The following is a 24,754-nucleotide window of genomic DNA, read 5'->3' on the forward strand; positions in this document are numbered from 1 at the left end:
GAGATTTCTCTCCCATTTCTCCCAGAAATTCTTTCAGTGGTTTTTCTAAGGATGCTTCGAAAAAATTTCCTGCTCTAGAAAAATCTAAAAAATCCGAAGCTACTACCTTCAGTGATTTCCTCAGGTATAACAGGTTGATTACTAATTCCTGTCAATAAAGTAAATGATCGTAGGTAAAAGATGTATGTATGAATTTTAAATTCCAGTGTACATTAGTGTGGTACAAAATTTAGATTCTCGCTCCAGTCCACTTTTTGGATTGCATTTAGGTCCCATAACAAATGTGCAAAATTTCAGCTCGATCGGAGAAACTATATTTTAGTGCCAGCCTTTCAAAGTTTGTATGGGATTTACTATGGGAAAACTTACTTTTACTAAGAAAAATCGCCAGAGATCGCCCATTGTCCTCTATAAAATTTCTGAACACAGATCTCGATAGGTATTTCTACGATGAACAACATTGCCGAAGACCGCAAAGCAATCCGACACTTGTGAAAAAAGTTATTCAATGAAAACCTATTGGAAAGGCAATGTTGATTAACACGTAAAGGAATAACAATAATAACAAAATCGAGCAAAATTTCCGAATAGTCTATGCTTAATAACTTTTTTCGCAAGCATCGGATTGCTTTGCGGTCTTCAGCAATGTTGTTCATCGTAGAAATACCTATCGAAATCTGTGTTCAGAAATTTTATAGAGGACAATGGGCAACCTCTGGCGATTTTTCTTTGTAAAAGTAAGTTTTCCCATAGTAAATCCCATACAAACTTTAAACGGCTGGCGCTAAAATATAGTTTCTCCGATCGAGCTGAAATTTTGCATAGTTGTTATGGGACCTAAATGCAATCCGAAGAGTGGACTGGAGCGAGAATCTAAATTTTTCATATAACCGTGTCCCAGGCTGCATATATATAAAGTTTGTTTTGACAAAGTAAAGATTAAATCTTTTTTCATTTACTTTAGTTTTTAGCCATATGTATTGTTTCAAAGGTATTGCACCTGGCACGCACGTTTTCCACAGATTTGTATTTTTGACTAAACTCCGCTGGAAAAATTTCCTGATTGAAACAGAATGTTACCACAATCTTTAAGACTAACTAGGAATTAGCATAAGACTGATTATGGAAAATTTTAGCGAAAAAAATATGTCTTTTTTGGTTAAAATATATGCTTTTGAATAACGTTCGTGTTAACTGTAATGCTTCTGAAACCACGCATGTGGCTGGAAATTGAGGTAAAAAAATTAATATGTTATCTATGTATAGCGAAGATAAATGTTCTAGATGTCCAAAACTGGATATGCACTGGTAATTAAAATTCATATAACCATATTTTTTCTATGATTACTTATTTTAATGACAGGATATAGTAATCACCCTGTACTGTGATTTTTTTTCCAAAACTATCCTAGAATTTCATCCAGATATTTTTCACTAATCCTTCAACCGAATTATCCATTTGTTAGTCTTCAAGAAATCCTGCAAGATTTTCTCCACCTGTTCATGTTGATTTCTTCAAGAAATCATACATGTTTCCTTCCTGAAATCCAAAATTCCTTGAGAGGTTCTTCGAACAAATCAATTTTTTTTCAAGATTTTTTTCCAGTATTTCATCCAAGTATTACTCCCACAGTTTTACCAAACATGTCTTAAAAAATTTCTCGAAAAATTCACATGAAATCTACAAAAGTTCATTTAAGTGTTCATCTTATTATATAAGATATTTTTATAAATGTATGAATCACTGGATAAAATCTTGGAGACGTTATGACTTTCTTGAAAAATTTCTCGAAGAATTGGAGGAATTCAGATGATCTCTGCAATATTTTTTATGGAAATTACATTTCTGTTCCAAAATCCAGGTTATTAGAGAAATGCCTGCTCAGATGCTATGAAGAGCCAAACTTGTATCTATTTGCTCCTATTAGATTTAATTTTGTTTTCTTGATTTCTTGTTCGGTTCTGTGATCTCTTTTCGCACTCTTTTTGATTTATCTTATATCTCCTTTTGGCAAGAGGTCTTCTATTTCCTTTTTTAAGGCACTCAGTCGCTGTCAGCTGACATGAAATTAAGGGGTTAGAAGCAAAGGAATATCTGTGACAAAAACCCAGTTTTATGATTATCTACTTTAAAGTTTTTTTTCAGAAATTTTTCATTCAATTAAAATTGTGTGGGAACCAAAAAAACAGTCTTCCAAGAATTATGCTATTTTTTGGCGGAAAAGTCACCTGAAAATATCGTTAGAACGCTTGAAAACAGAAGAATTTCCTCAACTTAACTCAACTGATATCAAAACGAGCAAAATGTCACTTATACCGCTTTGTGCTTGACCCGCTCAAATATAGTAACTTTCAATTTCCAGCTCAGGGTTAAAGTTTTTCTTAGCTTGACTACACAAAAAAAAAAGAAAATGCTAACGTATGTCCTACCCATGGTTCCGAACGTGGATGCGCCTCTGCATCAGGCTGTACACTGATAAAAATCCACACGCTCGATCTGTGTGTTTAAAATTATGGATCAATTCATGAACGTCCATATCGATTTGCTATGATTTTCTTGCAAACTTCGTGTGTGTTACACATTAAATTCCTGTGTTTTGCTTCATGGATTGATTCATCAACCGACAACATAATTTTTCCACATAAGTTCCCGAAGCTTTCTCTTCAGATTCATATGTGTCAACCTATGGACGCATAGATCATCACTCCAACACGGAATCAGTGTGTTTTGCTTATGGTTATCTTGTGTCATAATAATCATGTTCAAGTTGGTCGATTCATTGATTTGCGCAATGAGATTGTTATGATGAAATCCATGAGCTATGCTATCGATTTCCATGTTCAAAATTTCTAAATTGTTTGTGATCAACCCATGGGATGCATAGTGAACTGAATTGCGGTTGGACCTCGTGTCGAACGACAGTTATCATCATGCTTCCAAAGAGAAGAAGCAAATTTTGAAGCTGAAAGTGTTAGATGAAAATTTGTGAATTCGATTTTTCTTTTATTAGTGAAGTTGACCAATATACGAGAATTCTACCTTTCTATAAGAAAACATTGATTATAATGTATAGTTTAGTAGAAAAATCGGATTCTACTAACAGATTTTCCTGGCTTTCAGTTTCGAGAAAAAATGGAATATACTTATCCCTGGCTTCCCAAATTATGGATTTGCGGCGCCCCGCTTGTTGCTGGCTCACGGGTTTGAAAAAAAATCAAGAGAGCTTGCAACAAGCAGAGGAGCCTCGGATCCATATTTTGGGGAGCAAAAGCTTTTCTACCAAATTTCTTCTTTCTGTCCCATGACATTTATGTTCTATCACACATGACTATCTAAAGCTACTACATTTCGAATCCAATAAGCAAATCAGTTGGTTTTCATGATTTAATATTTGGAAATTCATGTTTGTTTCACATGACAACCTAATGTTGATACACATGTTTTTATACCGTGAAATCAATGATGAAATCCATATGGCTACCACACTCAAATCATGTGGTTTACCTCATTGCGCAAATCTATAAGTAAAACACACGACCTTGACGTGTAGATTTTTCTCAGTGTAAAAGGGTGTGAAACATCAAACGCTATGTTTACATCTAACAGGCTGTGTATATGCGCAACAAGTTGTTGTTTTACAGCTTACTGCTGTATGTTCGCTGTATAACTGACGGCAAAGCGCTTCTTAATTATATATTTAGCAGCATAACAAATTATATTGTATAGAAGCAGCCGGATTAATGATGGGGACTTTTATTCCACATCATTAGGTTGCTATCTTTTACGGTGTTGAGTTACAGCTTAGTGAAAGCAGCAAAAGCGATAACTGACGAATTTTATACAGCTAAGATCTGTAGCTGCAAAACGTTTGCGTTACAGCTGTATTAACGCTAATCGTTTTAATTTTGACAGCTTTCATGTTTTGCTGCGTTCGCTGCTTCAATTCAACTATTATACAACCACAGACAAACAGACGTAACACTTAGAACAAACCGTGATCAAAATCATAGTCACATAGACATGTGCGCCCAATGCTAAAATCGGTGTATTTGGCCGATGGACCAACAGATGGCGGTAGTGTGTAAACGTCAAACGCGAACATAAATGATGCGAGCGCTGCGGGTGGTGGATTGGCCACCTACCATATATTTGAATTGGCCGTTTAAAAGGTGGTCGATGGACATCGGTGAGAGTGTGACGTCTGTTTGTCTGTGATACAACCTTAAGCAAAATAATCTTATAAGCTATAGCTTATAGTGCTAAAATTGTTAATTGGGCGATAAACGAATAGGGTCCTAAAGCCCTGTCCCAATTTTAGTATCAAACGCTTAAGTTTAGGGCAAAAATACATGTTTACTCAATTTTAAAATGATTTTCATTTGTTTAAGTCCAAAAAACATTTTTTTATGATTTTTGAGATTTTGTCTCACCCCTTGGTTTAAACTCAAATATTGGGTATATTTTGTTTTCCGTGTCCATTCCGAAATGTCAGATAGGAACAACCCCGGTGTTAAAACTATAAGCCCTGTGGCATTTTTGTCGAAACAGTGAATGTCAAACATGATCACAAGTGTCAAGGTTCATATTTGGAACCATTTTTAAAATTGAAGTTTAAAAATGTTATGACCGTTATTTGAGCTAGAAAAATGGCTAAAGTAGTTGCAAGAACATGCTCTTTCGTATTATTAAATAAAAACAAGAATTCATTAAACATTTTAGGACCCAATTCGCCATGATGTATGATGATATGTATATCCATGAGTAGATCTTGGTAATTTTTTTACAAATCTCAGTTACGTTCACCGAGATCTCAGTAAAATAAGTTTGTCAGTTTTTTTTTTTTAATCTCGATAAAATATTCGGAGTAGTGTTTGATCCTTAGGCCGTGTGGCTTACGCCTGCTGGGGCGGGTAAAGCGGTCAGGATCAATCGTGTTGCGCGTCGCTCGCGTAGCACGGTCAAACAGTGTCGCGGATCACGGATCGCATAGTAGTGTTTGATCCAGTAAATCAATTGTCACCCAACACGCAGCAACAAAGACATTATCATCTCCTATTCTTGCTGCAACCATTTTTCCGCAACATCAGTTTATCACCACTTGAACAGAATAGGATAATGGACGATTACCACGTGCGTAGCGATTTTCTGGGCTTCGCATTGCAATTTTCGAGAACTTTCTCTGTATCGGAAAACATTGGCACATTATCGAACAGCATAAAATAACTGATTAATCGCGAGTTGAAAAGGTTGCAACAATGCTGCGTCCTGTGATTGTCATGATAATTTTCTTTTGATTGTATCCCAATCTGCAAAAGTTGAGATAAACGATTGTGAACGAGTTTGCTTTGTTGTTTATTTTTCGTCTCCATTGATGACAATGGATCATTAAAATAACCAAAACGGCCGCTATGAAAAGCATAGATAGCGCCACCGTAGCCTTGTGTGTTTGACAGAACAGCAATGCTGTCACAATGTTAAATCCCATATACAGTGGCGCCTTTGTTTTGATGCGGTAAGCACTGACAAAAACTATCTTCAATTATCCATTTGATTAACTGGTTTGATCCTTTGGTCACAGAGAGACGTTTAAACAGGAAAAAATTTATTCGACTTTCCTGTGAAAATTAAATTACGATTACGACGTGTTCTACATTCTCCATGCATAAAAGTTGCCGAAAAAAATAGATTTTGGGTAGGCCAGTGTCCGAGATTCGAAGCATCCGTAGTCCGGACACTTCGAATCAACACGGTAATATTGACATCAAATCCAAATCGTGATAACTTAACGAAATTCAAATTAATTTACGATTTTTCTGCTGCTTTGAAAAGATAATTTAATTTAGTATTACTAAAAAATACATATAACAAAATTCAAATGGGGGATGGTTAATCTTGGGAATATATAGGGATGGTACATAAATTATGTCACGCTAGATTTCAACTTTTTTGACCCTCCTCCCTTTGTCACGTTTTTTGTATGAGTCCTCCGAAGTTTTTGTAAGGCTTGTCACGCTTGGCTTGACCCGCAAAAGTCGCAATATTGGTTTGATAAATATTTTTTTTTTTCGGTTCTTTTTTGCAGTTTATGGACAACAGGTCGAAAGACAAAACGTCGAAAAAGATTTGCTTGATTTTTTTTCCTTATTTGAAAAATATTTTCGAATTTTTGTCCCTTCTTTTTTGTTTTTCGACCTATTGACCTTTGGACCTTTTGTCCTTTCGGCCTTTTGCCTTTCGACCTTCATAGAATATATCATGGATCGCATCACTATAAGACTCCCAGCTCTTTACCTTATCCCACGAACCCAATATCCTTGCTGATGCAGAAGCATATTCGGTCGCAATGGAAACAATGGTTGTCTAACTAACATTCCTTCCCTTCCCTGATAACCGCATTGGACATTTCCGGCGCCGTTATTGACTTTTAAGCTTTGAACTCTCGATTTGTGCATGTTGAGAATGGTTATTTAAATCCAAGTCCCATTAACTAAATCTATGTGCAACTTTGATTGTTCTGGTCAATCACGGAGTACAACGACGAAGCGGCCATTCATGCTCATGCTCTCGGTAAATGTACCGAGATTCGGAATTGAAAGTTACTGAATTCTCAGCTGTTGGGTTTGCAGCGAATCGTTTTGCTGAGATCGGTGAAATAATTTATAAGTGTGTTGTACACACTCGGTTACGCGAATTAAACAAAAATTATTTTGATAATTGAACGGAGACGGGAACTCAATTTTTGGTATTTTCAACGCAATTCCATAGTTGAGCCGAATTTTTCAATTTTGGCGCAATTTCCACGGTCCCCACAAGGTAGTAAAAAATACTCAATTTTGGTTTATTGGGCCCCCAATTTAAATCTATTTAAAAAAAACACAATATTAGCGTTTGCCAGACAACTTTAATTGCGATTAAAATGTAAGAAAAATGGTTGTAGTTAGAATATTGACAAATTGTATATAATTTAGGGGATAGCAAGTCAGCTAATTCTGACTGCAATTTTGAAACTTACCGAAACATAACCCAACTTTTATTCTCCAATGCGAATCTTTTGATCTCAACACTATGTATTTCTTAAACACTAATTTACTGTACTCACTTAGTACATTAAATACACATATGTACAAAAAAGGCCGTATTTACACGTATGTAGATATTTCAGATCCCAAATGAATCACGCTCTGGTCGACGGGCGGAATTATTTGAAGATTTATTATCATCCCGAAATTACTTGGACCTAATCTTTTTGAGGAACTTCTGAGAGCCTATCGTTGGACCTCGCGCTCGCTATAATTTCAGCATAATACCCTGGAAAATCTATCTCTGAAATGATATTTGAATCAAAATGGGCAGCAGGGGCTTACACGGCTGGTGCCCAGTTGGCTAGCATTGTGCCTAGGGTATGTCTAACAAGATAATAACAATTTCAATACGTAATAAAGATATACGCATATGTCAACTCGATTCGATTAGATAAGTATTCGCTTTCCGGTAGGAGAGAATTTTATAAAGTTCTTATCTATTAACCGTAGCTGCTTCATAACAATGTTAATTCCTATTAATCCATTCGAAGAAAATTAATCGATAAGGAGTTGTGATATCAATGACATTATGAAACGGAACAGACTGTTACTTACAAAAAGTGTATTTTCCAACAAATTTACAAATCTTAATCAACAGAAAAAAACCCGTCTAATCCTACTTAGCACTATTTTACAAGGAAAGGCAAGCTCGCGTCTAGTCATTTTCAGTTCCGTACGCCGTCCACTCCACAGGGCGCACCACCGCTCACAGCTTCGACCGCAGCCGAGCGTTGCTGTTCCGTACGAACACGACCTCGGGGCTGACCTTCGGTACCTGTACTTCCCGGTAGTTGTTGACGATCTTCTTGTTGGAATCCTTCGGGCAGGACTGCAGCTGCCGGAAGGCATCGATCTGGCGGCTCGATACGTACACCGGGGTTTTGTACACGATCCAGGTGACGCTCTCGTAGTACGGTGGAGTCGTGAGGGATCCCTGTGAAGAAGTTATCGATTTGATTATGTCCCATAGAATTATAAGTCTAGACATGCATACCTTGTACGTATAGTAATGGCGACTCAGGTCTTGCAGACCCATCCATGAAAGGCAATCTAGGAATAAAAACCAACATTGAAAACATACGACTACGACCTTATTCATAGCATCACAAACCGGCATCGATTTTCGACTCCGAGTTGGGCTTCGTGATGTATTTGATGCCGTTAACTATTTTGTCAAACTCCGGGCAATCGATGTCGCCAAAGGCATGCACGAAGAATCCTGTCACAGCCAGGCCATCGGGTTTGTCGACCGCCTCCGCAAAGCTACCGTACTTGGCATTGTAGTGGACGGCGTGCGCCTCCATGGAGTAGGTGTTGCCCTCGAGGATATGTTCGCAGCCGGAGTCATCCTCCACGCCCCAGTGGAAGTGCAACTGCTCGAAGATGTACTTGTTGTCGAGGGGACCGCCGATGATGAAGGGCCGGAACGAGCGATCCGAGAACGTGATCTGAAACGAATTGATGAAAACGAAATTAGGTAAAGCTGTATCAGAAACTTTTATGTAAACTTTTATTGCGGAGTTCTAAGGAGTAAGCATAAACGATTTTTTTTGGATTAGCTGAACGAATTTCTACAGGAAACGCTGTATGAAATTCAGAATTTAAGAGAAGTATACCTTAAGGATTTTTTTCTGATGTACGCCTACAGGAATTCATGACAGTTTGCTAGAGAGAGAATTCTTCGGAGAAATCTAGTAAAACATATCTGAAGAAACCATTGGAAGATTTTCTGAATGTGTTTTAAAGGAACTCTTGAATGAATTGTTGATTATTCAAAAAATTACTGAGGGAATTTCATAAAGCATTCTTTCCGATTTTCGTGTGATTTACTTTTGCAAGAAGCTTCGAAGTGATGCACGAAAAGAAAAAGTTTTTTCTCTGTTTTGTACAAGATACAACACCATGTATAAATGAAGAATTGGATTGCAAGTTATCAACATCTTCAACAGAGTTGCATGTTCTGGTACCATACAAACAGTGTATGATGAAAAAATACAATAGTATTGCTTGATCTGTTTCTGTTCGGGATGAACCATTGCGATCAGGTTTCTTTGGGCTTTTGTGGTATTCCCGTGTCCTTTGTTTAGTGCATGTCGTTCTACTCCATTACTATTGAGAAATAAAGAAGTAGTCGTTTTTTATACAATTATCATTCTTTACCATTTTGCACAGAGCCTTTTTAGAAAAAGATACCGCTATTTATACCTTTTGGAGAAAACAGTTTATCACCTTTGAACTCTCAAAAGCGCGTCCCTTAATCAGGTTTGGCCACTAGCTTGAGTGATACTGATTTTGACCATGCATCGGTACTGTAGCGTATCAAATTATTGCTTCCACTTATGAGGTTCAAAGTCGTTTTTTGTAACTGTGAACAGGTTTCATTGCATTTGACATATAGATTCCTTGAAACAAGAAGCTTATTTTAGAAGGTAGGAGGTCTGCTACTCCACTGATTCGGAATCTTTTACATTCTAGATATCGAAAGATAAGCACTTGAACTCGGAAAGAACTTATCACATGAATTGAAACCAGCCTCAGATGCTGATTGAGTAATTTTTCCATTTCGACCTCCTCATCATCTAGGACAAATAGGTGGGTTTTAGTGGCTTGTTACTCTCTTACAATCTTCCGACCGTAACTTATAAGTACTAACAAGAACAGATACAACAAGAGTACAATATGGTAGATCCGAAGAGAAAGTCGACGAAAAAAATCGATCACTGCAGATACGCCTGTATGATACTAAACGTGAGATATCATCAGATTTCCTTCATATTTCTAAAGAAGCATTACCAGAATGATAACAGTATAATCTCCGTAAAAATTTCAGCAGAAACTAATTTTGATATTCCTCTCCGCAAATATTCATAAATACCGGCGTTGGAGTGAGATTAGGCCAAAAATTCGTATGTTCTGATTAATTTTTAATCAAATTTCTCAATTTCACTTGAAATTTTCTGCTAAATATGAGAATATGATCATTGGTAAATCGCAGGGTGTCGACTCAATTTTGAAACTAAAATTCCCTGACTTTCCCTGACCTTCCAGTCATTTTCCAGGAAAGTTCCAGACCACTGAGTTGGTTAATTTGGACCGAAATAAGTACGATTTTTACAAGAAGAAACATATTCGACAATTTTTATGATGTTTATGTTATAGGTCGTTTGAATAAACTGATCAAAAGCTTTTACTTCATTGAGATATATGTACCTGTTAGATAACATTATTGCACGTTTGTTCAAGTTGATATGATAAAACTGAACAATTAAGAATCTATTTACTTTTCAAACTTGAAGATCCGTATGAACAAAGATGTTCTCGGCTAGTGAACTACCTCAAACCTAATTTAAAATTTTAGGCATGAATGACAATTTAGGACTCCTTCCTGATTATAACTTTTTTATACAAGACGCAATACTATTACGATCATCCACCATATTTTTTTTTAGTAGAAGAAATTTATCCTAAAATTTGGCCTTTTTCCAGGCAAAATATTAGCCATTTCCATAGAACTTTCTTGGAGAATTGCTTCAAAGCATTCCACATAGATTGCTCAGAAATTCTTAAGATATTGTTCCAGTTATTCCTTCAATACTTCTCAATACCCCCAGATGCTCCTCATCTCCAAGATTCTCTAAAAATTGTTAGAGAATTTCTTTCAGTCTTAAATACTTCCAAAAATAGCATTTGGAATTTCTAGAAATATTTCAGGAATGCTTATAAAAATATTTTTGACATAGATGACATAGATTTTTTCCTAAATGTTTTCAGTTTTTTTTTCATAGAATACCTTTGCTAATTCACGATGATTCGTTACAGGCATTTTTTCTAGTTATTATTTTAGGATTTCGATATGAATTACCCCTGGCTTTTCTCCCCGAAACATTTATCTAAATATTCTTAACGGAATGCATTCAGGGCTTGAATAATGCGCTAATTGGAAGTTTTCTGATGTTTCCCTTGAATTTGTCGTACCTTCAGCAGTGCTCCGAGGTATCATGCTGAAGGTATCTGGGTTTGATTCCAAGTCGGTCCAGGATCTTTTTGTAATGAAAGTTTCCTTGACTTCCCTGGGCATAGAGTATCATCGTACCTGCCATACGATATACGAATGCGAAAATGTCCTAGTGGGGACGTAATGTCATTAAAAATAACTATTGTATTATTGATTTAGCATGATCGATTACTTTGCAGACAATAAACTCGTTTGGTGTTGTAGTATTGATATTTTTCCCTGACCTCAACTGAAATTCCCTGACTTTCCAGGTCAAAAATAAATTCCCTGACATTCCCTGACTTTCCAGGTTTTTCCAGGTAGTCGACACCGTGAATCGTGTATTTCCCTATGAACAGGAAAATTATTAAAATTGACCCAAACCAACCCCCTCGAGGAGGTGACATTGGGCCAAACATACTAGAATTGATACGCAATAAGAAAAAATCAAGAGAATCGTCTTCAGCTCAAGACTTCTAGAGCTTCCAAATAACAGTTGATATGATAGACATTAATGTGAGATTTCAAAATAGTATCCACCCACCTAAAAGTGAGATTTGCTATGAAACCTCAAAAGCGACAATTTAATTTGAGGCCTTATTTTCAAGCTTTTTCCATGATTCATTCGAAAAAAAAACTAGCTCCAGGAAATCTAATACTTTGAAGGTAGCTGCAGATAACTTCAAGGACATTAAAACTTTCATGTTAATATTCCCCAAATTTTCTGACAAATTTCAGATTAAGTTTGGTCTTATGTTGCTTTGCTCCATAAATTTTTCCAAGGCATAATCAAAATTTCCTTCAGAAGCTTATTTTATTTTTTTCTTAGATCTTCACGATTTCCTCTAATATTTCCTCAGAGTTTTCAAACACTTTCTCGAGTGGATTTTCTCGGAAACATTCCAAGTGGAATTCGTTCATCTTTTTTTGAAAGCTCTCACCTTGGGTAATTCGGTGGGTATTTCAAGAAGAAATTTTAGTGAAGCCCAAGATCAAGATTGCTAGTCCGTTGTCTAGTGTGGTGCTTCCTTCAAAGGGCAAATCGTCCACTGGAAGCATTAACGTGTCGGTGTCTTTTTTTTTTAAGATCAGAAATTATCTAAACTTATTAAATCCCAGGAAATCAGACAGAAGTAAAATTCATAGAAATGTCATATATTCGCAAGAATTCTAGGAACATTCTTAGAAAAAATCCTAGAAAATTCGTTTTTTTTTTTCAAAAATTTCCGAAACAATTCGTGAAGTAATTTTTAACGTTAAAGCAATACTATTAGAAGAATTCTTTGAGATTTTTCAGAAAAGAAAGAGTTAGGTATTTCTTGAATGCCTGGAACATGTTGAGCAGTGCAACTTGGAAGCGAGGTAAAACACTGTTTAGAGCAAAGAAATACACGTATTTATTAGTGAAAGTTTACAACTGAAGTGAAAATTTTGAACAGTCAGTCGTTGCTATAGATACCACTTAAAACCTAGGTTGCTGCGATATGTTCTTAATGCTATCTACAAATTAGAAACTATCATTGAAATCATCACTATTTCTACAGAACAGTTATAAGAATATATTGATATCTTCAGTAGAATTTTAATGAGAATTCTTGTGGCAATCTTCTAAAAGAAATCCTCATGTTTTCTAGAGTCTTCCTATCAATCAGTGAGATTATTATCTAGAAAAGCTTGGAAAAAGATTACAGTCGAATTTAGTTCGTTGCACTATATTTAATTGCATTTCGTTTTAATTGGGCTACCGTGCGGTGGGCCATATTCCACCTAAAACGAAGGCAAACGTCACATTTTAAACCTCCAAGCCGCAGTTTGGCAATGTTGGTAGCCCTGAATTTCTGTAATAGAGAATATCACATCTCAATTAGTGAAATTATTAGTTCCGATTAGTGAAAGTTTTTCACTAGGTGGGCTACAGCTTTAGTGCAACGAACGAAAGATGACTGTACCATACTGCCATGAATCGCAAGCCAGTCCCATCTGTAAAAAGTAGGCAATGAGAAAAAATACTGAGAAGTTTTCAAACTAGTTGTCCATACAAATATTAAAAAAATCCATGAGTATAGAACGTGTATCGATCTTCATAAACTTTCACAATTTGCTTTTCACTCCAATACCTTTCGGACAAAAATATAAAGATGGTTCAATTTTTAGTTACACGATGCGGAAATCTGCAGTGAAACTGACATGCGATTACTTTTTATCATGAGACATTTCGACTTGGTGTTTTTTCCTCATTTCACCGAATAAAAAGTGTTGTTTCATTGTTGCAGCTTAAAGATTATTGGAAGTTTTGTTGAAAACTGATATCAACTTAATTTATCATAATGCAGATGGAACTGACTTGCTATTCACGGCAGCGTAGTACCTGCCATACGATATACGGATGCGGCAATGGCAACTTTGGCAAAAAAAGCTTACGACGATGAAAATGATTTCAGAACATTGAGCTTAGAAACCAAAGGGGACGTAATGCCAAGAAGACGACAATGGACATGACATGTTATGTAGGTATAGCACACAGAACATTCTCATTTTTACAATGTTCTAGATTCCATTCATATGGAACCTCAAATTTAATGGGGTTCTTAGAATTTATATAATATAGTTTCATGCTAAGGGCACTTTCGATAGAAAAGCGACACAACCGAGGTTCAAGGAATCATCAAGGTAGCCATGAAAACCACCTTTTACTATGGTTCTGTATCTCAATATCGAGTTATGCCCCGAATGCGCTAGAATTTTGCATACTCTGAAAATACTGTAACTTCAGAAATATGATTATTTTGTTTGGCATAATGCGATTTTTAAATTATTAATAAAATAAAATCAGTCCAGTAACTAACTACTTTTTTAAATTTATGCCATTCAATTCATCATTCCAATGCACGAATGCATCGCTGTTTAGCAAAAAATATCCCTCGCATCTACATTCACACACGTACGAATACGCATCGCGCGAACGCAGCATGCCACGCGCAACCGTTGCTATAGAAGTACTTACCATCGCAGACGCCCCGTTGTTGAGTATCTTTGCGTTTCCCTGTCCATCCCAGTGGCCGTGGTACTCGAGCGGCTGGACGCAATCCTTGAAGCTGGTTGATCGCTGACTCAGGACAATGGGTGACTGCACCGGGGCACTTGTGGTCGGCATGATTGCTGCTGGTAACGATTGATTCCTCCGATACGGTATAGTCAATCAGTCAATTAAACGCAATCAACACTGGACAATTAACTGTAAAAAGGGGGAAAATTGATAGATGGCGCTAGTTATTCACTGACCGAACGTTTAACAGAGACTAAAAATGCGAATGGAACAATGACACTGCGGTAACTGAAAGTGTGCCTTAAAACACCGGATTGTTTAACTGTCGATCTTATCAAAGCAGGCTTTCGTATCTTTTCGGAAGGAGTTCGTTATCGCGGAATGGATGGAATTTTGTTATCTTAAGGATTTTGGATGGAACCAGTCGCGGATGGAAACGAATATAAATCTGACGGCGATGGATTAATTTTTCCCAAGGTGTTAAATTTATCAAATTAGAGTTTGAAATGTGTCGCTGAAACTGCCCCCGAAAATAGAGACATTCGTCCAAAGCAATCACAGAGCCGCCGCACGCTCCGGCTATCTTGCCCGGCCTACTGTGCGATAAGTACAGGGTTGGTATGGGGAGTCCAACATAATTTTCGCGCCGAATTCGCGCTGACCAAAAACGAAACCGTACCAAATGCGTGCCGAATACAGATTAATATACAGGGGCCTTCTTTAGCCTAGTGGTAACGCTCGCGGCTACAAAGCCATGTTGATGGTGTCCGGGTTCGATTCTCGGTCGGACCAAAATCTTTAAGTAATGGAAACTATCTTGACTTCTCTGGGCATAGAGTATCATCGTGCCTGCCACACGATATAGGAATGCAACTTTGGCAAAGAAAAAAATCTCAGTTAATAACTGTGGAAGTGCTTTTAAACGGCAGGCTCTTTCATCAATCTTGTAGATTCATATATAAGCTTTCTAATATTTTTTTTCATTCCCATATTATTTCTGATACCCTCGAGTGGTCTTATACGAAATAAAAAAAAAACACGTTGCAGAACTCGATTTTTGCATCATTCGTCGTAATTATCCAACTCGAAAAGCCTCGTTGGAAAAATGTACGACACGTGCTGTAAAAATCATAATTTTGAAACTCGTTGCGTAAACTACTATGTTTAATTATTTAGGAAAGTATTGTATTTTTTTTAGATGAACGACGAATTTTGTATGGAGACTGCAAGCATGTTAAAAAATTCTAATCAAAATTCAATAATGCCGTTTTATATTAAATTATGGGGTCTATTTTATAAATGAAGCAGCTTCATGTGACTTAACGTGATGAAAAATGTCTAAGAATTGCATTAGATTATGTAATCTCAAATCTACCAGACACACATAATTTGACCCATGAGACACGCAAAAATGTTATTTTTGTTACGCTGTGTAATTTTTCTATGGAATATCCTGGGATTCAAGCGAGAATTCCACCAAAATATCTCTAGAAATAACTCCGAAGATGTGTCCACCAATGATATCTCTGCAAACTACTTTAGAGATTCTTCTAGGAGTCGTATCAAGAATTATCACAGATTCTAACAGAAGTTTTTTTTTATAATTTTTCATGATTTCTTCCAGGAATTTTCTCCATAGAATTCGTCCAGTGTATTTACTGCGGACTTCTATGAATTTCTTCAAAGTTTTTTTTTTGTTGAGAATTATTCTACTCTATTACCCCGAATGCCATCACCTCGAATGCCATTACCCTGAATGCACCATTACCCCGAATTCCATCACTTTTCCCGAATTTACAATCATCTTGACATAATGGCATTGATGACATTTCCCCCATTATATTGAGATTCGGAGTGATATCATTCAGGGATTTGGAATTTGAGGCAATGGCATACGGGGTAATGAGGTAGAATCTTCAAAAATTTCTTCAAAATTTGAAACAGAAAGTTCTCTATGGATACCTCAAAGAATGAATCCAGACTATCCTCTAGGGCTTCATTGAGAGATTTCTTCAGAACTCCCTTCCGAGATATTTTCAGGAATACTCAAGAAATTTATCCAGAAATTCTTTAAAAAAATACGATAGAAAATCCATTTTTTGTGTATTAAAAGGAATGTATAAGATATCTCTGAGAAAATACTCGATGAACAGAATACTTCAGAGAATCTTCGAGGATAGTCTAGACACATTGCTGGAATGATTATTGGCAAAATACCTAACGAAACTCTGAAAATTGCTTTAAAAAAATCTAAAGAATAATTAGAGAAATCGAAGAAATAGTCTTTTGAAGAATACAACAACAATATCTGTGGGGCTCTTTCTTGAAGAATGTATGAAAGAATTTCTAAGACCTTAAAGATGAATTGTGTAAGAATCTCTAGAACACTACGATTTTTACCAGGATTACACATTCTCACAGTATTCTTCTTCTTTCTGGCGTTACGTCCCCACTGGAACAGAGCCTGCTTCTCAGCTTAGTGTTCTTATGAGCACTTCCACGGTTATTAACTGAGAGCTTACTATAAAAATGACCATTTTTGCATGCGTACACGCAAAAAAATTGTGCGGTAAAAACTACCATTTTAGGGGGTTAACTTAAGCGCTCGCACCGGCAATTTTCAGCAGACCAGAAATGCGTTTGATTTTACTATGTCTGTAGTCGAAATCAGATTGTTGTAAATTATTTCTGTCGAAAGTACCAGTAATGTGGTGGGAATTACCGTAAACATAGTAAATTGGTCTAAAATTCCATGGTAGTTTCAAGAATGGGCGTAGTCAGCTAAAATAGTAATTTTAACCACGGAATTTGTTTCCGTGTATTTCGTGTGGCAAGTACGGAGATACTCTATGCCCTGGGAAGTCGAGAAAATTTCCAATCCGAAAAGATCCTAGACCAGTGGGATTCGAACCCACGACACTCAGCTTGGTCTTGCTGAATAACTGCGCGTTTACCGCTACGGCTATCTGGGCCCCTAGGCCCCTTCTCACAGTATTCTCGCACGTTAAAAAAAACGTTTTTAAGCTTGGTTAGCCATCGGATTTTTCTTCGAATAATCGTCAAATTATTTGAGAATTCCGCCTAGATTCAAAGTAGAACTTTCCATAGGAATTTCTTCAGTAGTTCCTGTATAATTCCATGCAGCGCACCCAGAATGATTCGTTTTAAAAACTCGATTAAATAATGCGAACAATCTGGAGACAATCAAATACCATACCGAACTCAGGTTGATCATGGGTCTCCAATTGCCCAGAGCGGTGACTTTGAATCTTGAGATTGAAATCGATGACATGCCCCACCTAGAAGTTGTACCGTTTAAGTTTGTTCATCACGCAAGAAGGAAAGTTGTATACAACATTCATAGTTCACTGTACTGCCCATAACTGCATATTTGTAACATTCGAAAAAAGTAGGCATTGAGTAAATGGAATACAAAGTTTGCATTTTATTGCTGTATGGGAGGACACTGAAATTACTAAAAATTATCAGGAACTCAAAAGTGCTTATTTAAGGCTGATATTTTGTACAACTCATATTGCATACTAGGTGAATTGTCAGAAAATAATTCTGATAGAAATTTCATTGCTATTATTTCAGATTTCAGTAAAAGTGTTTATCATTTGATGGCTCTCCATGGTATTAACTTCAATTTGTCAAAAATGTCGAATGTGACTGTTTTACAGTTATGGACAGTGTACATGTCAATGGTTCAAATTTTTAAGAGCACAGATCTGGAGAACCAAACATCCGTTCAAGCTGAAAACTTAATCGATTGGTCACTAGCTGGTGGTGACCAATCGATTAGGTTTTCAGCTCAAACGGGTGTTTAGTTCTCCAGATCCGTGCTCTTGAAAATTTGAACTTTGGCTTCGATTCATCTTCACCTTAAAGGCCGTAAGAATAAACTGAGCAAAAGCCTTTACAATACTGAGATACATGTATTTGTCAGATAACATTCTTGAGCGTTTATTCAAGTTGATGTGATAAATCTGAGCAATTGAGAACCTATTTACTTTTCAAACTTGAAAATCCGTATGAACAAAAATGTTTTCGGCTAGTGGACTACCTCAGATCTAACCTTACAAATTTCAGGCATAAACGACAATATTGGCCTCTTTCCTCATTATACCTGATTATACAAGACGCAACACTATTACAATAATCCACCATCCTTTTTAGTGGAAGAAAGATATCCTAAAATTTAACTATTCCTTTTTCAGGTAAAATTCTAGCCATTGCCAAAGAACTTTCTTGGAGGATTGCTTCAAGGAGTTTTACACTCTTGAAATTCTTAAAATATTTTTCCAGATATTCCTTCAATACTTCTTGATGAACTCTTCTAAGACTTTCCCTAGAAACTCCTCATCTCCAAGATTATTTAAAAATTGTTAGAGAATTTTTTTTAGTCTTAAATTAAGATCTAAGAATAGCATTTGGAATTTCTAGCATTATTGCCGGGATACTTATAAAATATTTTTCAGGATAACATAATTTTTTTTATAACATCTTCTCATTTTTTCGTACAATACTTCTAATAATTCTTTACGATGATTCGTTACAGGCAATTTTTCAGTTAATATTCTAGGATTTCGATATGAAATGCACCTAGCTTTTCTCACCGAGGAATTCATCTATACAGGGCCGGATTTACAAATGTGGGGGCCCGGGGCCATTGGCTTGTGGGGGCCCCTTTCTCAGAAAAGCTTGTTGTTCCTTCAGATTAGATTAGATATTACTAATGTTTTCATTATCAGAAGTCATGTTTAGGGGAAGAGGTGGTAAAATGAACACCTTAAGGAAAGCATCTTGTTTCTAATAGAAAAACAAGAAATTTGTATAGTTTTATCGCACAACATCAAAAATAGGGATGTAATCTATAGTAGCGACATGGATTCAGACTAAAATAGCTAAATGTTTATATATTTTCATCGCTATCAAAAAGCGATGCAAATGTTCATTTTACCTGCACTATGTGGGTAAAATGAACAGCAGTTGGTGGTAAAACAAACACCATGCAAAAACGTGAGCAAAACAAATATTTCTGAAAAATTTCATTCCCCCACCGAAAATACATCCATTAATGATTGCAACCCATACAAAAAGAATTCTAAAGGTATCAGATTTGACATCATAACGATATCCACCTCACTGAAAAACCTCATGTCTTCCGGGCTAAATGTTACGTCAGTTCTAATTTTCAAACGTGGTTTTCTAAAATCTTAGTTTTCGTTGATATTTTCACTTCAATTGACCTACGTATCAACTCGAACACTCAGATTTATGCTCTAAATCGTACGTGCGTGATAAAAATTCATCGAAATTAGTTTTTTCTCGGTAAAAGGCACGGTATTAATTTTACCACCCCTGTTCATTTTACCACCACTTCCCCTATATGTTTTCAGGTTAAATTCAATGTTTTTGGGGCTTATTCGTCAACAACAAAATTCATTTGATGATTCCTACCTTTTTGGTACCTTAATTCAAGTTATGCTTATTCTATTCCGGTATTAATATTCGAGATGTTGAACATACAGATTTATTTAACAGTTTTGAATTGAAGAAATTTGGGTAGGGCTGACAGTAGGTCTTCTTCTAAAAACTTGGCATCTGATTCAATGCAAGTCTATATTTTTTCATGGAAAGTCTTCAATCAAAATGGTATCTAAATCTCTTGTTACTTATTCTGTTTACTGTGAATCCTGATGCAAAATTCACAGGCTCCAGAGAAAAATTAAAAGACTTTTACGCGGCTATTCAGCAGGTTCTTTTGTCTCACATGTCTCGAGCAAAAATTTCAAGAAATCTTTTAGTGATTTGTCCAGAGTTTTCATCTGGAATACTTTGAGGGACTCATACAGGATCATTGCTAGCAATTCTTCTAGAGATTCTATTACCGATTCTCCCAAAAACTCTTCCATCGATTTTTCAAAGGATACTTAGAGGATTTTCTCCAGCATTCCTACAGGAAATCCTTGAGCTCCTTAACGATATTCCCTCCAGTAATTTCCTCAACGTCATCCCAATTTTTTTTCCAAAGACTATACTAGAAGATCTCCAGTTTTTACTTTATGTCTTATGAAGAATTTTTTAAAGATGTGAACGTGAATCCCGGAAGACATACTGAAATCGATGGAAGAATCTCAGGAAAATTCTTGATTACTTAAGACTTTCTTGAAAAATATCTAGGAGAATATTTAGTAAAACTTCTGATGGAATCTTTAAAGTTATTTCTATGATTATCGTTGGAAAAATCCAGATTATATTCTTGAGATATCCGAAACAAAATTCTAGGATGGATCCCTTAGGAATTTTCTTGGAGGAATTCCATGGGAAATAATCACTTAATGATCTCCAGGAGAAAACTTCGCAATTATCTGTAAATCTTTAGGAAAATACCTAAATTCTAACGTAATTTTTAGAGCAAATCATGGAAAAATACAAACAGTAATACTATTGTAATGTCACAAGGATTTACAAACAAAAAAGAGAAATAAATAGAAAAGAAGACGCTTAAACAGTTCCAGCCCTGCAGTGTGATCGATAGTTTTTTTTTTCAAAATCAATATTTAAATAATTAAATTCTATTACTTCTCGAAAACTTGTTCAAACAGACTCAAGTCAAAAGAGTATACAAACTTACTTTATCGATTCTACGTGTTCCGCAGACGAAATTCATCACTTTTAGAACGTTTAATTTCCCTATTTACAAAACGACGAAAGTAAGATTTTCAACTTTCGCAACCTAACCACTATTTTCACCGCTCCGCTGTATGGAGAGACAAAGTGGCTTAACCACGAATCAAAACAAAACACTATTTGAGTCGATTTTACACTGGTAGAAAAACGTCGAAAGTAACTAAATAAATCGGCTTATAATTTTGTAATAAAATTTTTGTGGGAGATAACAGGAACTCCCTAGTTTTTAAACGCGAGCTTATTGTATGCAAAATTTAAGCAATGTACACGGCGAAAAAATGTTAAAAATGTGATTCATTTTAAAACAGTTTTAGAAGACAGGTTGTGATTCTTCTGAATTAATGTTCTCAAAACCTTATGGAAGTTACTTACGTCGATTTGGAAAAGTAATCGAGACTTGATCTGCAGATCTATAAATTGCATTCGAACCAAGTCTTATACTTCGCTGAGAAAGCTTTCGTTACAGTTGGAAAAGTCACGTTAGATAATCGGGCCATGGCCTCCTCGCCCCCTCCCCCCCGTAAATGCGGTCCTGCATCTATATATTCTTAACGGAATGCATTCAGGGATTATATAATGCGCTATTAATAAGTTTGCCGATGTTTCTCTTGAATTTGACGTACCTTCAGTAATGCTCCGATGAACTCCTCTAAGAATTCGTCTATGAGTATCTCCAAGTAATCACACAAATTATCAATAGTTTATCTGCTTTTCAATTATGTTCTGGATTCCCAAAATAATCAAGGAATTCTAGCATCCTCAGAATTTCCTGGGTATATCTAAAAAATACGTATTTTCGACAAAATTTTAGATTTTCAATTCATTTCTTTCTTAATTCAATTTCTCATGCTTCTCATGCTGCAATTTTACATCAAATATAACGAGAGTAAAACTGTCCCAAACATTCGACCGAAAAAAACACCACCAATGAGTAACCGATTGATGTTTTTTTTTCTAAATAAATGATTTATTGATTTATCACATATGTGCTATTTATATTTTGTGATGCTTATTGGTAGTTCTCTATACAAAGTTTTACTTGGATATTTTGAGCAAACTTATAAAGATTGACATAAACTCCATTTTTCCAAGATTTTGAGAAAACATCGCAAAAGTAGGCAATGAGTTGATCTAGGAAACTTTAGAAAACAATATTTTCAAAGCAATCCACGCCAACTTCGAAAAAGTGGTCCGGAGAGCACTATTGATGCTCTTCATTTTAGAAAATTTGAATTCTGATGATAATTATAGGCAGTAAAGTACAGTTTACTATATTATGCATAACAGCATTTTCTCAATGGTGAAGTGATATTTTGTAATATTGATTACCCATTTTTATATTATAATGTAATGTATGTAAATATAATGATTATTAACTATTGTATTACTGACTTAGGTCAAAAACTAAATTCCCTGACATTCCAGGTAGTCGACAACCTGTTAAAACTAATATTGCATGTTGTCTGGTGATGAAGAGATATTGGTAGAAGATTAAAAAAGTACGTCAACATTCGTTGAACGATTCAAATGTTATTTGTGTTAAAGACGAAAAAAGAAATAAGAGTTTATGTCGAGACTTATCACTACAAGAAGCATCCAAAGTTTGTTAGAAAATTACTTAGAGTGAAATAGCTTGGAATCCAGGTATGCATACCGACATGTTCCACTTAGAACGTTGCTACAATAAAAAGCATGAAACGAGCTCACCAGTTGGTAATCCATCCCCGACTACACACTACTGACGCGATTATTTTTTTTTCGCACTCACATGATGCGAATCGGTCACAAATGATCTTGATTCCGTCGTTTGCCCTGCAGGAACATGCAACGGAATCAAAGACCACCAACCATTCAGTATTAGGCAGCATCCATTTATTACGTAACGCAAAATTTGGAAATTTTCGAACCCCTCCCCCCGTCCGTAACGTTTTTTGTATGAAAAATTTAAAATTTTTGTATGAGCCGTAACGCTTGATCCTACTCCCCCCTCCCCCTAGAGCGTTACGTAATTTGTGGACGGCGCCTTACTTTCGATATGTACTATAATTCTGCATAATCATATCATAAAGAGTTTCTTGTTATTTATGTAATATTTACCATTTTTAAGGACAAGGAAACAAACTGGTGTGTAAGAAATGGATCAAAATAATTATTTTGTTGATAAGATTTGACAAAAAAGTGACCAAATAGCTACCAACGGTCCTCAAAAAGAGACTTCAAAATAAAAACGGAATCAGTTAAATGTAAGTTCCACTACACTGTGTTACAATGAAGAAAAAAAAACAACAGATGATCTACCGCAGGTTCTAGTTCTAATAGAGTACTTTTGAAAAAAATAAAGAAAATTGTCAGTATATTGCACTTCTAAAATTTCGAGATATTTCCTACAAACCTATTTTTACTATACAAGTGAGTCCACTATGGGCGATCAGATGACCAACAATTAAAAAAATGATCACAATTTTTTGTCCAAAGTTGCCCCAGGCTAAAATTTGTATTTTAGGTAGTTTTACATGTGAACCTATCGTGAAAAATTTAACTGCACATATTTACACTTTTTTCATTTAAGGCATTTTTGTTTGATATTTTTACCATTTTTTTTTTTTAATAAAACCTAAAGATTGCTTCAGGGGATATTCGAATACCGCAATATGATTCATATCGTAATTACTATATAAATTCAAAATAGGTGTAATGGTTTTTACAATGTTAATCGCACAAGTGGTCTATATGCACTATTAGAAAAAAAAAAAACTCATTATTTCACTATAGGCCCAAGTTTGGTTTTGAAACCATAATATAAAATTCGTATCATGAAACTCATAAATATAGCATAAGAATGCAAAACTATTTTTGGCCTTCAGATTTAATGGAACCATCCATAGTGGCTTGCAAAAAAAATAATTCACATTTCTATACTCAGACTGAACAATAACAATTCGCGCAAATCCGCAAAAATCGCGAAATCCACTTGGTGGTAACAACCCTGTAAGTTGTATTGTGCCGGTTTTTACTCGTTTATGGTGTAGTCACGTGCTCGCGTACCTGTTTACCGAAATGACGTCATAAGCTGCCAACCTGCGAGCTGGTGGTCATCGTCTTGCCACGACAAAAATGCTTCCATTCACTTACACACATATCACCATATCAGAAATCCTCAATAAATCCAATCGTCAACATCAACAGAAAGAATGGACGATCAAAAAACCAAAGCGAGTATGGGATAAAAAAAAAAGTAAATAACCACTCACCTCTATCACAAAAACACATCAACAGAGCACCATTATCACAAAGCAGTATAATTGGCGTAAATTGCTCACGTTTTGACGTACGATCGCAGAATATGATGGGTCGCGATGCAGCACCACGTATCCTATCCAAGCACGAGAGTGATTTATTTATTTTATGGCCTCATCCAACAACACATCGGACGATGATAACGCGAACGTCGTAATGGATGTTGTTCCGCGACCGATCGACATTCGTTCACCTGGCCTAAACCGAGTAGTAATCGTATATGCATGCACACGTATACGTATAAGGCAGAAGAGTTTATGATGTTTTCAGAATCACACTGTCTTGCATATCTGCACCAATCTGCACCGTGTTTTGGATGGATAGTTGCGCGTTACGCGTATAATGACTCTTCAGTAGAATGAAGATCGTAGATGAAGTTCAAGGATACTGTCTAAATCGCGACTTCCTCGCTATGCGTATCAATCGGTTCGACTGTTCGACTTTGTCGTCGATGTAAACTTCCTTCTCTTCGTCGTTCGTTGGCGTAATCAGCAGACTGTGGTTGAATGTGCCTCAGGTTGAATGGTGTTTCCTTCCGATAATATGGGCCGATGATGTCTGATGTCAGTCAATAAGTAGTAGGTAGTAGAGAGGATGACCGACTGAACGACCGTTCGTCCGAACGACAACACTAACAG

General features: G+C 36.1%; 1 protein-coding gene across 3 annotated transcripts; it reads right to left on the minus strand.

Moving 5' to 3' along the window:
* Positions 1-7,625: 7,625 nt before the first annotated feature.
* Positions 7,626-24,754, minus strand: LOC5579819 (carbonic anhydrase 2). 3 transcript variants are annotated; one of them, XM_021838847.1, is made up of 5 exons: positions 24,140-24,754; positions 14,082-14,312; positions 8,195-8,531; positions 8,078-8,133; positions 7,626-8,017 (listed from the first exon to the last, which is right to left on the minus strand). In XM_021838847.1, the coding sequence occupies exons 2-5, from the start codon at positions 14,229-14,231 to the stop codon at positions 7,790-7,792; spliced, it is 771 nt and encodes a 256-aa protein (XP_021694539.1). In that variant the 5' UTR covers positions 14,232-14,312; positions 24,140-24,754; the 3' UTR covers positions 7,626-7,789. The 3 variants fall into 3 exon arrangements, with proteins under 3 accessions (XP_021694539.1, XP_011493284.1, XP_001651049.1); XM_011494982.2 differs by having other exon boundaries at positions 24,071-24,754; XM_001650999.2 differs by lacking the exon at positions 24,140-24,754 and having other exon boundaries at positions 14,082-14,426.

Source organism: Aedes aegypti, chromosome 1 (genome assembly GCF_002204515.2).
Source record: "Aedes aegypti strain LVP_AGWG chromosome 1, AaegL5.0 Primary Assembly, whole genome shotgun sequence".
Taxonomy (NCBI): domain Eukaryota; kingdom Metazoa; phylum Arthropoda; class Insecta; order Diptera; family Culicidae; genus Aedes; species Aedes aegypti.

Bases quoted from the DNA above. Each gene is read 5' to 3' on its own strand.
- LOC5579819 (XM_021838847.1), bottom strand. From the start codon at position 14,231: ATGCCGACCACAAGTGCCCCGGTGCAGTCACCCATTGTCCTGAGTCAG. The intron at 8,532-14,081 runs GTAAGTACTTCT...AATTCGTTTCAG, and splicing joins ACAACGGGGCGTCTGCGATG to ATCACGTTCTCGGATCGCTC. The intron at 8,134-8,194 runs GTTTGTGATGCT...TTTTATTCCTAG, and splicing joins GGAGTCGAAAATCGATGCCG to ATTGCCTTTCATGGATGGGT.